This window comes from Sinohyriopsis cumingii, chromosome 6, assembly GCF_028554795.1.
Source record: "Sinohyriopsis cumingii isolate HCF-2022 chromosome 6, ASM2855479v2, whole genome shotgun sequence".
Lineage (NCBI taxonomy): Eukaryota > Metazoa > Mollusca > Bivalvia > Unionida > Unionidae > Sinohyriopsis > Sinohyriopsis cumingii.
Window position 1 is genome coordinate 124,952,455 of NC_142966.1, and position 14,389 is coordinate 124,966,843.

General features: G+C 42.7%; 1 protein-coding gene across 1 annotated transcript in view; it reads right to left on the reverse strand.

The window, feature by feature from the left end:
• LOC149797891 (uncharacterized) overlaps positions 1 to 14,389 on the reverse strand; it is an 89,318-nt gene that overhangs the window by 17,634 nt on the left and 57,295 nt on the right. The window contains exons 7-10 of the mRNA XM_089960493.1: positions 3,086 to 3,293; positions 1,870 to 2,019; positions 1,042 to 1,177; positions 418 to 662 (exon numbers count right to left, since the gene is read on the reverse strand). Of these exons, the coding sequence (XP_089816619.1) occupies positions 418 to 662; positions 1,042 to 1,177; positions 1,870 to 2,019; positions 3,086 to 3,293 (739 nt within the window). The remainder of the gene's footprint in view (positions 1 to 417; positions 663 to 1,041; positions 1,178 to 1,869; positions 2,020 to 3,085; positions 3,294 to 14,389) is intronic.

Sequence of the window (14,389 nt, forward strand, 5' to 3'; positions counted from 1 at the left end):
ATATACCTAACAGACCGTTAAATCTTATGTAAGTAAACATATACCCATCAGACCGTTAAATCTTATGTAAGTATGTAAACATATACCTATCAGACCGTTAAATCTTATGAAAGTAAACATATACCTATCAGACCGTTAAATCTTATGTAAATATATAAACATATACCTAACAGACCGTTAAATATTATGTAAGTATATACACTTGTGTCGCATATTCCTCAGATATGAATTATTCCTTTGATTTGCACTAAATCTCCCAAATACACTGAGTGGCACCGAGAAAATTTAACGGACATCAAAGAAAAAAACAATAATAGTATTTTGACACGGTATTTTAACAGAATCAACTAGGTAGTTGTAAAGGCATTTGCTAGAACTATCTCCGCCTGAAAATGGTTATGAATCGATCTTACTTACATACATAGTTTTGGGTCTACTTTCGCGATCACAGACAATATTCTGTCCTACAATGTTGATCTGGAACGGTGCGGCGCTGATGTTTATCAGAGACAGGTCGATGATCTTAAACCAGAGGACAGAGGGAGAATCTTGACCAACGATCGGAACCTGGAAACACGTTGTATTGTCCCTGTCGAAGACTGCATTTAACTTCAGCAGGAGGACGCCGCTGTTATCCCCCCAAACGTTGATAACAGCAGAGGCTATGGATAATTACAAACATGATAAATCATCCTTAAATTGCAAACGAATGGTCAAGGATCAGTGAAAGTAATGTAACTATATATGCTAAACTGATATGAATGCTTTATTATGGTCTCTGGCCATCACAAAGTTGAACAATGCCTCTTCAAGAGCGTTTAGAAGTCTTCGCTCAATCAAATTAATCAAGATTAAAATAATTTCATCCATGACAAAGTAATATGTAACAACATTTTTGTATTAAAAATAAATATAGCCTTGTCAAACGTAAGTTATACAAAAAAGAGGGTATTCAAATTTGATCAGAGAACACACACACACAGATAGATAGATAGATAGATAGATAGATAGATAGATAATGGCAAGACATTAATAACCTACCAGACTTTTTCCGAAAACTATGGGCAACGTAACATCCTCCTGTGCAATTTGCAGTTGTGAGACGGGATACGTTGGCGAAGACTGGAAAATTCATAAGGTATTCTTGAGACGTGCTATTACTCGTTGCCTTTCTCCACTGAAATAAGCATTTTACAAGCATCAGTGGTCCCTCTACTGCTTCTGACAAAACAGCATATCCAGTCATGAAAAAGCATGGTAAATATGAAAATTGTTTACAATTATTAATTTCCAGAAAGTAGCTCGCATTTCGGCGGCTTAGTTAAGTAGAACAATCCGTTGCTATTGAAATTACAATTCGTCGTTTGCTACCAAACATACAACGAAAGGGAACCCGAGCTCAGAGTATTCAAGAATCGAAATAAGATGTAATTCTTGCTGGAAGAAAAGACAGTTCTACTGACATGGATTTGAATAGGTTTGCTATGAACCCTATTTAGGAAAGATTGTGAACCATGAGATAAGAAAATGTGTTAGCATTCGTTGAGACATCTATGTTACATGGATTATTATGCGTCATCCTTGGACAAGACCTGAAATGTTTAGGTTTGGTATAGTTATTTTATTACCAAATTGTACGACGCTATAATTCTACGTTCGAAACTTTGTATTTGATTACAAACAGTAAAGCATTCATGCATTCGAACCATTCAAACTGCTATTCAGTATGCCCCTGGTATCTCATATATACATCTGACCTGCAAAAGTTACTATTATACATACATCATTGTAGCAATAGTTACTAGCATCACTTTCCTAAAACTAAGATGTCTAGCAATGAACCCTGCTTTCACTGACATCTAAACTCACTAGATTAGGTGTGTCTTGTACGGTGATGAAGTCCTGACCTAACTGGTACTGCAGGCGGTATGATTCTGGCCAATTTATTCCCGCTAAATTCTCAGTGTTGATATACACTCCGGTAATGAGATACACACCGTCATTTCCCAGGATAGTTGTCTGGAATAAAGAACCAGCTAAAAGCAACTACCGTTTTGCAGTAATTGGGTTATGTCTGACTAAATATGTCATATGAATGCGTAATGTGCATAATAGTTTATCATCAAGATGTTCTTAATGATCATATGGTATGTACATCTGTTTATTTTTGTACTGACCTTGTCCAAAATCAAGTTCATTGTGTACCTGACCAGAAACATTTACATGTAAGCAGCAGAATACGTAGCTAAATTTTCTCTCTATGATTGTGGATTAAATATTCAGATATTCATTAATGGTAAACACGTTTACTTGAATCTGAGTTAAAGATACAGTCTTGATTCTGACTTAGACACTTCTACAAGAGATGTTTCCATTAAGTGGATAGAGTAATTTCAGAAAATGGTAATTTTGACCGAGGTCATGTTAAGGGGTATACATTATTGTTTACCTAAGAATTATTCGTTCTTGTCTTAACATCTGAAGCAGAATGAATCTAACTGCTGTGTTTAGTTTCTAACATGGGTGGTTTTATTAATTTAAATTATTATTCATTGAAATTACTAAAGTGCTAATTAATATTTTTGGACAGAAACATTTAGAATTATAGTGAATTCAGACAAGAACATTTTGGATTATATTATTGTGATACATTAAAGTACTGTTAGCACATCGCACACGATCCATGTCACTGGAATATTAACACATTCGAGACTACAGGCACAACAAAACATACAATATTTTAACTTATTTGTAATATCACTTGTTTTCAATTGGGAATTGTGAGCGAGCTTTTAGGACAATTGGGGATTTAATTCACAGTATTGCAAGTTCTTTTTAACTTTGCATTTTTTATTCTAGAAAATTAAATTATTTGCAAAATTGTACAAAACATGTTGGTTTTCGTACTATTCTGTTACTTTAACATCAACGAATCATAACTCTCTCTCTCTCTCTCTCTCTCTCTCTCTCTCTCTCTCTCTCTCTCTCTATATATATATATATATATATATATATATATATATATATATATATATATACATAGTTTTAATAATATTCTCTTGTAACTACTGGAATGAATGTGTACCGATGATTCAACGAACGTAGTGTGAACGGACACCCAAGACTGGCTGGTTGAGTAGTTGACGTAAATCCCAACGCTGTGGTTCTGAGCAACGTAAGGATCGGCAAGTTTAAACGTTATCTCTACGATGAAGTCGTTGGCTGTATTCGCTGAGGAGATATTGGAGTTGCATACACAGGGAACCGCAATTAAAGCCACTCTATTGTTGGTCCTAAAATATCGAATTGATATCACAAGGTCACTATTCAACTAATATACAACACATGCAATTAGCAGCGACTTTCAAAACATATGCACTATACACGAAATAAAGCCCAAAAGACAGTTAAGAAAATTGTTTGTACAGCTTCACGTTGTAAGTGTTGTGTAAGCGACTTCATGCGGCATAAATCGATCTTCATCGCAAGGTTCGATCCGAAAGATACACTCATTAAAGCCCATGTTTTCTCAGTGTGCTTCTTGAATGTAAGTTCCCCGCGTCTGGGGTGGAATATGAATAAATAGGGAATTGAAATGCCGTTCGTTACTATTGTATATATCACACTAATGCGAATTGTCAACATCCGATAATCAGGATCATAGTTTTGTTATGTACCTATGGTACGAGCATTATCGTTATTAATATCCCGAATTTCAATTTTGGCGGGAGTAGTAAGGTGGGGCACTAGAGCCTCAATGGGAATTAGCATTACAGAGACCCCTGGGCAAATATAGCCTCAATGGAAATTTAACATGGAGAAAAATCGTGGGCAAATATAGCCTCAAGGGGAATTTAACATGGGAAATAGTCTTGGGCCACTATAGCCTCAAGGGGAATTGAATATGGGAAAAAAGTCTTGGGCCACTATAGCCTCAAGGGAATTGAACATGGGATTTTTTTAAAATAATTTTTTTAAATTTAAATTTAAATTTAAAAAAGGGGTAGGCAATGGAAAGGCTATCTCTTTTCGAGAAATATGGCTGGCCCTGAAAAGGGCCTTTGGGTTTATGTTAATATTAATATTAACATAGATGGCATCTGTCACATCTTCTTCTTCTTCTTCTTAAACTCCTTCTAACTGCCGGTCCATACACAAGTACCCTCTTGATACATCCTTGTCTTTCTATGTAAACTCTCCTCATCCATTGACTAGTATCTGTCCTATCAACAACAGTCCACTTGGACCTGACATACATGAGCATGTCCGTCCTAAACATCATGGAAGACACAAGGGTGGATGACTCAACTGTGGTCCACATCTTGAAGCGACGAGAAAAGGTGAATCAATGCAGTGAACTGCGCTTATTTATAGGTACAGGAAGGATTGAAACGGATTGAATTCATTCACCAATCCGAACACGCGTTACAAAATTCAGTCAGCTCGCATCCAATCCGAAGAGAGCAGTCTGTGACGTCACGTGGTCTATATAGATTCGTTAGCGCTTGTGCGCAGTCAATCTATGCGACAGTGATTCAACATGACGGAAACTCAGAAAACTATCCATTGGGGTGCACCAGCAGGGGAGACTGCCCAAGGGAACCCGGACTTACTTTCAGAAGAGGTACATTGGGATTTTGTGGATTTTCTTACCTCGCAAGAATTTGTTCCGGAACCTTCGTTACCTTCTTCATTACTGCAAGTGGAGAATTTTAGACAGAGACAGAAAGAAGAATTGGAGAAATTTATGCAACGACAAAAGGAAGCGGAACAAGCTTTTCTCCTACAGCAACAGCAACAGCAACAAGAAGAGGTAAGAAAAAAACAACAGCAACAACAGCAAGAAGAAGTAGCAGCAAAGAAGCAAGAGGGTGAAAATCAAACGGCTACGGTACTGATGGACATTTTAGCCGAGTTAAGAAGTCTGAAACAAATGTATCAGACTTCTTTATCACGACCGAAGAGAATACGACCTTCCCGAGCTAAACACGCCAACCCTGTGACTAAGCCTATCGTACCACCCTTAGTGATTTCAACCGAATCATCAGAAGTAGGCTTCGGACGTGGCAAAGGCTTAAGGCAGTTAAAGTTGATTGGTTAAACTCACCCCTACACCAAAATAAAAAGGCCCTTTTCAGGGCCACCCACTTCTCTCGAAAAGAGATAGCCTTTCAATTTGCCAATAACTCAAAAATCAACAAAAAAAAAAAAAAACCATTTTACCCTTATAGTACATGTCTGTGTATGAGTGCGTGAGTGTAGCTTCTTATTTTAAAATCAAAACTCAAAGACACTTACCTTGTATCATTCATGTATTCTTTTATCCATTTTTTACAATCCAATTCACAATTCACCACAGAACACTTTAATTAAAAGTTCATTGACTTCTTCTTTCTCCTTGTTTAGTCTCTCTGTTTTTTGAATTTCTTCACCGTTTTTTCCTCATTTTCTTCCCTTCTTCTTTTCTTCTGCTGTTTCTTTGCTTCTTTTAAATAGAATTGTCTTCTTTCTTCCTCTTCTTCCTCTGAAGAATCCCTCTCTTCTTTCGAAGAATCCCTCTCTTCTTCCGAAGAATCCCTCTCTTCTTCTGAAGAATCCTTCTTTTCTTCTGACTCCTCTTGTTTCTTTTTTGGGCAATCTGGAGACCAATGTCCTTTTTCTTTACAATAATAACAGGTATCTTGACTTTTGTCTTTTTTAGCCCCTGTTTTTTTTTCTTTTTTGACGGTCTGGACACTCTGAAGACCAATGCCCTTTCTTCTGACAGATATAGCAAGTATCTTGACTTTTATCTCGAAAGGAAGGAGAGTAGTCCATCGGCTGGTCTGAAGAGAATTTTCTAACGACCCCTCGCAAAGCTCTGACGAAACGTTCCATCTGGGTAGTCTCTTCCATCGTTGTGCTCGGCATGAGAGTGAAATGAATAGTGAAAGAACAAGACACACACCCTTTTATATACGCTGGTCTGCTAGGACTATAAATTAGTCTATGGTGTTTACACTTGAGTCATTTGACGTTTTGCACTCAAGATGAAACGATCCCATTCATTCGAGAAGAAAGAAGAAGAAGAAAGTAAGAGGCAGAAACGTGATCTATCGCCTCGTACCAGAGCTGAAATCTTGGCACAAATTCATGCCAGTGATTTTGAAGAGGACATGAGTGAACCAGAATTTGAAACCTCTAAACCAAGTTCGTCACCCTTAGTCAACCCTGAAAAATACTATTCCATTCGAGAGACGGAAAAGCGCTCCTCTAGAAAATTTAGAACCACGGCTTACACCTACACGGTGAAGTTTAAAGATTTCAAGGCCGACGTTCCATTGGAGAAAGCAGAAGGGTTTATCACCGAGATGTGGGATTCTTTGCTCACCGCACTCAAGCGACAATGTCAACCCAAAGAAGACGATCGCTTGACACTATCCATAGATCACGACGGTTTGAAATCCCCTGTTTGAATCGAGTTTAGCAGACCCGCAGAACTAACCCCTTCCAAAATCATGGACAAGATTCAACACGTACAACAATCTAATGACCAGTTTGACATCACCGATGGTAAAGCCACACTGAAAATGGCTCACGTCTCTCTTCCTCAAGGGACTGGACGCAAAAAGATGTTATTGGTGAACGAGCTTCGCAGCATTAAGCGTAGCCTTGTCCAAATTCACAATCCTCAAGACCAGATGTGTTTAGCTCGAGCCATCGTGGTGGGACGAACCTATGCCAACAAGAACGACACGGCAGAATGGAAAAGAGCCTGGAAAACTATTCGACAATCGGACCGAGCCAAACAACGAAACAAAGCAGAACTCCTGTTGCAACAAGCCGGACTGTCCAAAGACACACCCTGTGGCATTCCTGAGATGCAAAAATTGCAAGATGCCCTAGCTCCACGATACACCTTGAAAGTGCACCCTCAAGAAGTGCGCGGACCTCTGTTGTTTCGAGGCCAAGACTTTAAGGACGGAAAATACATTCATGTCTATTATCACGATGACCATTTCGATACCATTACCAGTATCATCGGATTTCTGGGATACAGTTATTACTGTGAGAAATGTGACTATGGCCATAATAATCGAGAGCAACACAAGCATTGTGGATGGAAATGCCCAGGATGTTTGGCCTCTCCACCCTGTCTGAGCGAAGGACCAGTGCCTTGTTCGACTTGTCTGCGCACGTTTGTCAGCCCTACCTGTTACCAACAACATTTGAAAACACAAGGTTCACAGAAGAAATGTGCTTGTCAACTGCTGAGATTGTGCCCTACCTGTGGACAAGGCATACTTACCAATAATGCCAAGGCACACGTATGTCGAGGAAAGAAAAAATGTCACATTTGTCACCACATCGTGGACTTGGAACACGAATGCTACGTGCAAAAATACCAACCCCCACCAGAGGAAGAGGACGGTCACAAGAAGAAAGGCAATTTCATCTTTTTCGATTTCGAATGCATGCAAGAAACTGGCATTCACATTCCTAATTTCTGCGTGGCTCATCGAGCGTGCGAGAAGTGCATTCAAGAACCTATCTTCAGTCATTGCCCTCACTGCAGCAAGATTCCTGGAGGACGTGAAAAAATCTTTCGGGGACCGAACACGTTAGCCGATTTTGCCCAATGGGTCTTAGACCCCATCGACAAGACATGGAGCCAAGAGGACATCGAACGTTACGGAGATTGTCATCGTCATGCCACTGTGATGGCTCACAATTTCTCCGGATACGATGGACAGTTTCTTCTCAGATACTATACGGAACAAGGCACCGAACGTCCTAAAGTCACTTTGAACGGAGCCAAAATCATTTTCATGCAAGTGGGACAAGTGCAGTTTAAAGATTCGATGAGCTATTTGGCCATGCCTTTGAGTCGAATGCCTAAAACGTTTGGAATGACAGAAATGGCTAAAGGGTACTTTCCACACTTTTTCAATACGGAAGCCAATCAACACGCCGTTCTACCCCATTTGCCTGAGGCTCACTATTACGACCCCGACAACATGCGTACCGAACAACGAGAAGCTTTCTACGCTTGGTACCAGGCTCACGCCTCGGACCCTTTCGACTTTCAGGAAGAAATGCTAAAGTATTGTCGTTCCGACGTGGACATTTTACGACGTTGCTGTGGAAAATTTCGAGAACTGTTCATGGAACACGGAGGGGTCGATCCTTTGAAAGAAGCTTGCACCATTGCCAAAGCGTGTTCCTTAGTGTACCGACAACGATTCATGCCTGAAAACACAGTAGCTGTCATCAGCCCTCAAACGACCCACTATGTCAAGCGTCAATACTCGGTCAAAGCCCTAAGCTGGTTACATTACTTGTGCGACAAGGAAGACAAATGGATTCAGCATGCCCGCAACGGAGGGGGTGAAAAGACCATCGGAACGTATTCGGTCGATGGCTGGGACTTAGAAAACCCCAAGATCGTGTACGAGTTTAACGGCTGCTTATTTCACGGATGTCCCGTCTGTTACCCTGACCGTAGCACTAAAAATCAGTTTTTACAACGAACCATGGAAGACTTGTACCAGGACACTTGTCAGCGGCGCCTAAAGTTAGAACAGCAAGGATACCAAGTGGTGGAAATGTGGGAACACGAGTACGATCACCGTATGAAAACCGATCCCGAGTTTAAACGCCTCGTGGAAAGTTACCAGTTCATGGACCCGTTGAACCCGAGGGATAGTTTGTACGGAGGAAGGACCAATGCCACCTGTTTGCTGTACCAAGCCGACGAAGAGAAAGGAGAAGAAATCAAATAATTGGACGTGTGTTCGCTGTATCCCTACGTGTGCAAATACTGTCGCTTTCCCGTAGGGCACGTGCAATTGCTGACGGAACACATCGACCTGAAAAACATTCGACAATACGAAGGCTTGATCAAGTGTAAAGTTTTGCCTCCCACGAACCTATACCATCCCGTCTTACCTCACCATTGTCAAGGCAAACTGATGTTTCCCTTGTGCCGTACTTGTGCCGAAACGTGCAACCAGGACCAACCTTGCCATCACAGCCAGGAAGAACGTGCCTTGACGGGAACCTGGGTCAGCGTGTATTGTTCAAACCTCTGGACATGGGATACCAACTGTTAGATGTGTACGAAATTTGCCACTTTCCCAAGACACAACAGTACCACAAGGGTGACCCTACTCAGAAAGGCATTTTCGCCGACTACGTGGATGCCTTTTTGAAACTGAAACAAGAAACCAGCGGCTATCCTTCCTGGTGTCACACTCCCGAAGACCAAATACAATTCAAAGAGAAATACTACGAACAAGAAGGCATCTCTTTAGACCACATCGAAAAAAACGAAGGCAGGCGATCGTTTGCCAAAGTGATGTTAAATTGCTTGTGGGGTAAAATGGCACAACGACCGTGTTTACCCAAGACGGAATATTTGACAGAACCTTCCCGCTACTTCCAGATGATTCACGACAAAACCAAATACATGAACCACGTGGATGTCGTTCGAGAGGATTTGATCTTGGTCAATTACGAAGAAGATCTGGACTTTGTACAAGACGACCCTTTTGGAAATGTCATCATTGCGGCTTACGTGACAGCCCATGCTCGCTTAAAATTGTACGAAGCTTTAGAACTGTTAGGGGAACGCGTCCTGTACTTTGACACGGACAGTTGCATTTACATCCATCACCCGATTCAACATCACCCTGACATCGAAGGAGACCGTTTAGGAGCCTGGACAGACGAGCATCCCGACGACAAGATTCTAAGTTTCGTCAGTGGCGGTCCCAAACATTACGGCTACGAATACCGGGACAAACAAGGAGAAGTGCACACGACGTGCAAAGTGAAAGGACTGACTCTGAATCATCGTACCAGTAGAGTGGTCAACTTTGGGGTATTGAAAGAAGACTTGCAATCGGGAGAGGATGGAAACTTTAAAGTGACCACCTATCAACCGAACAAGATCGTACGTTTACCCACTCACCACATCGTCAGTCGACCCTTGGAAAAAGTCTATCAAATTGTATCCCAGAAGCGAGTGCGACTTCCCAATCACTTTACGTTGCCGTACGGTCACGTCGGTATTGGTCTGTATATAAAAAGGAACCCTAGGCAAGATCGATAGTTCATTGTTCATTGAAGTAACTTACCATGTCGTTGACGAAGAAGAAACCAGATTGGTTTGGCTTGGACCCAAGAGGTGGCCCAGTATGCACGAGAGTTATTCAAGGAAAAAACTTACTTTTCAACCCGTGTTAGTGACGGTGCCAGAAGAACCCGTCACCCAGGACGGGACTGTCGTGGACAGGCCTGAAAGACCCTTTCGGGAGGACACTTGTGTGACCTTACCCCCTACTATAGAACTGGTTAGAACTTTACCCAAAACATGTTGTACAGACACTTGTGTTTATTCCACGTTGATGGTTACCATGTGCCTTTTATTCTTGTACTTAAGCCTTTGGCTTTTATGTATTTCTGTCTTTCGCATTCATGTTTGAAAAAAAACATTCAATAAACGTGTTCTGAAAAAGTATATAAACTCTTGTCTTGTTTGTTTTTCGTGTCACAAGTGACATTTCTCACACCATGGCTACCTCTGCTGTCTCTGCTCCCTCTTCCTCTACTGTCAAAGTCATCGACGAACACTTAGATCGTGCCAGTTGGGAGGCTTTGTATCTTCGCCATCCCTTTAACATGCTCATTGCTGGACCTAGCGGTTCAGGCAAAACCGAATTCGTCAAGCGTTTGATCGAACATAAACATCATTTGATCGATCGGCCTCCTCAACGGATCGTGTGGTGTTACAAAGAGTGGCAATCGGCGTACAACCTCTTGCGAGAAAGTCAAGGCGATTCCATCGTGTTTGTGGAAGGCATTCCTAAAGAAGACGACGGCATCGTCTCTGACTCCCGTCTAACCCATTTGGTCATTTTCGACGACATGTTAGGAGAAGACGAAGAAGAAATTAAACTGTGGTTCACGCGCAAAGGGCATCACCGTAATGCCAGTGTCGTTTACATCACCCAAAATTTGTTTCAACAAAGTAAAGCCCATCGCACCATCAGTCTCAATGCGCATTACGTGGTCTTGTTTAAGAGCCCTCGAGATAAATCGCAAGTGCAAGTCTTAGCCAAACAGTTAGGAACGCCTTGGCTGACTCAGGCGTACGACGATGCCACTCAAACGCCACACGCCTATTTACTCGTCGATTTGAAACCTACGACCCCCGAGGATTTGCGATTTCGTACCCACTTGTTTCACCACTGGTGCCAAGACGGAGGGCCTGTCCTGTACACGTCTCCGTCCTCGACTTCATTTCACTCCCCATAAAAAAATCTATAAAAAACCTCAGACCCTTTTTCGTCTGTCTCACACAGTGCGAACATGACGTCCCTTCAGTCGCATCTTCCCGTCAAATTGATTCGTGCCTTGTGTGGCATCAGTCGAGAAAAAAATCCACAAACACGAGCTCGTGTCTTAGAAGCTAGTCTCAAAGAAGTCTTACGATGTTTCACGGTGACGGCACGTCAATTACTCCAAGGAATCATTCAGATTCCTCATCAAACCAAACGCTTTTTCGATCGAAACAAAGTCGCTTTGGTCCAACTGGCCGATCCCCGCATCGACACTCAAACCAAAAAACAAATCATTTTGAAACCTGGAGGGAGCGGTACTCTAGGAGGGGTCATCATTCGCTCACTTTTAAGATGGGATCCTAATGCCCCCAAAGTTATCTCCAAGACAAAAGTCCAACGAAGTCCCAAGAAGAAGAAAAAGACCAGGTCCCCAAAGAGAAGAACTTCTCCAGTGGCAGGACCCTCCTCTGACCAGACACCACCACCCCGGAAAAAGAAAAGAAGCCCCCAGAAATTGAAACAGAGAAAAAGTCCCCAGAAAAAGAAAAGTCCACAGAAGAAAACTAGTCGCAAGAGAGGCACTTCAGCCAGGACGCAACCTTACACTCGCAAACCACGATCTGCCACGGCAGTGACTGCGTCTCCGGCATCCTCACGTTCATCCACTTCTCCGTTAATGACACCCAGAACTGAAGAGTACTTGGAGACGTTGATTACACCAAGAACATCTCCGTTGATGACCCCCAAAAGAACTTCCCCAGTGGCAGGACCCTCCAATTTAGTGGCAGTGGCTGCTGCTCACAAAGTACCTTCTCCCAAAATCAAAGTCCAAGAAAGATCGGGCATGTTACAAAGTTTATTGGATTTGTCCAAGCAAGAACTGGCTCGATTTAGTCCGTTGCGTACCCCTGCACGACGTGTCATGCCTGTCATGAAGTTGATACGACGTAAAGACAATCAGTGGCGACGCGTTCCAGTATAAAAAAGGCCTGTGACCAAGTCGGGGTATCAGTGTTTTGGTGCTCCTGAAGACTCAGAGATGTCACCCTCCAGAAAACCCCAAGGAAAGAAAAGGAAAGGACTGCCTCCTCGTTTAGTCAAACATGGGGACATGTTATCTGTCCTGTCCAAAGCTTCTCCACCCCTACGAAAAAAACTCATTCAAACGGCCTCCAAAGAGGTCATCGATACCGTGTGTGAATGTTGTTTGAACGTTTTGAAAGGCACGATCCCTTTGTCCAAACACCAGAAACAATGCTTAGGCAAACATCGTCACGTTCTTCGCCAAATGGTTCAAAAGAAAATTCCCATTCGTCAAAAGAAGAAGATGTTGGTCCAACGTGGAGGCATTTTGCCTCTCTTGTTAGGCCCCTTACTGAAAGGAGTCTTGGGAACCATGTTGGGAGGACTGGTGGGAGCAAGATAAAAAGGCCTTCGGAAGTCCCAAGATCTCAGAATCGACCCCTGACAACCCCATGGAAGGACGAAAACTAGCTTTAGTGCCTTACAAACGATGGATGGAATACCATCGGTGGGAAGAACAACGCACCCCGCATTTACCTCCCAATCCCCATTTGAGCGAGATGTCCCAGTTACAACACGAATTGCAGTCCTTAATGGATCGCCAAGATTTGTCCGAAACAGAAAAATCGCAAAAGTACGGTCAACTCTTGCAACGACTGCAACTCTTTCACCAGAAAGCTTCAGACGAAACAGCTCTACCCACTCTGAAAGATTTTAAGAGCTTGATGAAAAGTCCAGCACCATCACCAGTACCAGTACCACCAGTACCCGTGACCAAGACAGAAAAAGAAGAAGAAGAAGAAGGGTTTCAAACTCCGCCCGAAAAAGTACGCAAGTTAACAACACCACCTACCGCCAGAATTGGATGGATTAAAAAGATGATGGCCACCCCTTCTTCCTCACAAGAGAAAAAGAAAGTGAAGACAGAAGTGAAGACAGAAGTGAAACAAGAACCGATATCCCCCGCTCAGACATCCTCCTCCTCTTCAACACCTATTGCCGGTCGCACACGCAAAGCATTGCAATCCAAAAAAATACCCCAAGAGAAAAAGAGTAGCCTCTTCCAAGAGTGGGTGCCTTATTAACACACCAATCAACACAAAAAAATGGAAAAAGTCTTAGCCAGCATTTACTACGATCCCTCCCATCCTGCAGGTTACGCAGGAGTTCAAAAATTGTATCGTGCTGCCAAAACGCGACTGAAAAGTCTCCGTTTACCTCAAGTGCAACGATGGTTACAAGAACAAGCTACCTACACTTTACACAAACCCATTCGACGCAAGTTTGCCAGAAGTCGCACCCGAGTGGAAGGCATCGATCATCAATGGCAAGCCGATTTAGCCGATGTCTCTCATTTGGCCAGCTACAATCGCGGCTACAAATATTTGTTTTGTGTCATCGACGTCTTTTCCAAATTTGCCTGGGTCGTGCCCTTGACTTCCAAATCCAGCAGCGAGTCAGTGCGAGCCCTGCAACGAGTGTTGAAACAAAGCGGTCGTCACCCTCTTCGATGGCAAACGGACAAAGGCACCGAATTTCTGAACCAAGCTTTCCAAAAAGAATTAAAGAAACGTGACATTCATTTTTTTACCACCGAGAATCCTGAAACCAAAGCCAGCATCGTGGAACGTTTTCAACGCACTTTGAAAGAACGCATGTGGAAATATTTTACGCATCACCACACTCTGAAGTACATCGACATCTTACCGCACCTGGTGCAAGCGTACAACCAATCTTACCATCGAAGCATCGGACGTGCCCCGCAAGACGTGACTCCCGACAACGAAGTGCTGGTGTTCGAGCGTCTGTTTGGTACGTCCCCGACGAGGGCTGTCCCCAAGAAAAGTGGAGAGTTGGCGGTAGGAGATTGGGTGCGCATTGGCAAAACCAAACGCACTTTTGACAAAGGTTACTTACCTAACTGGACGACCGAACTGTTTCGCGTCACTGGACGAGTGCATGGCCGTCATCCTGCCGTCTATAAATTGGAAGACATGAACGGAGAAGTGCTCAAAGCAACGTTTTATTTGCCCGAGTTACAA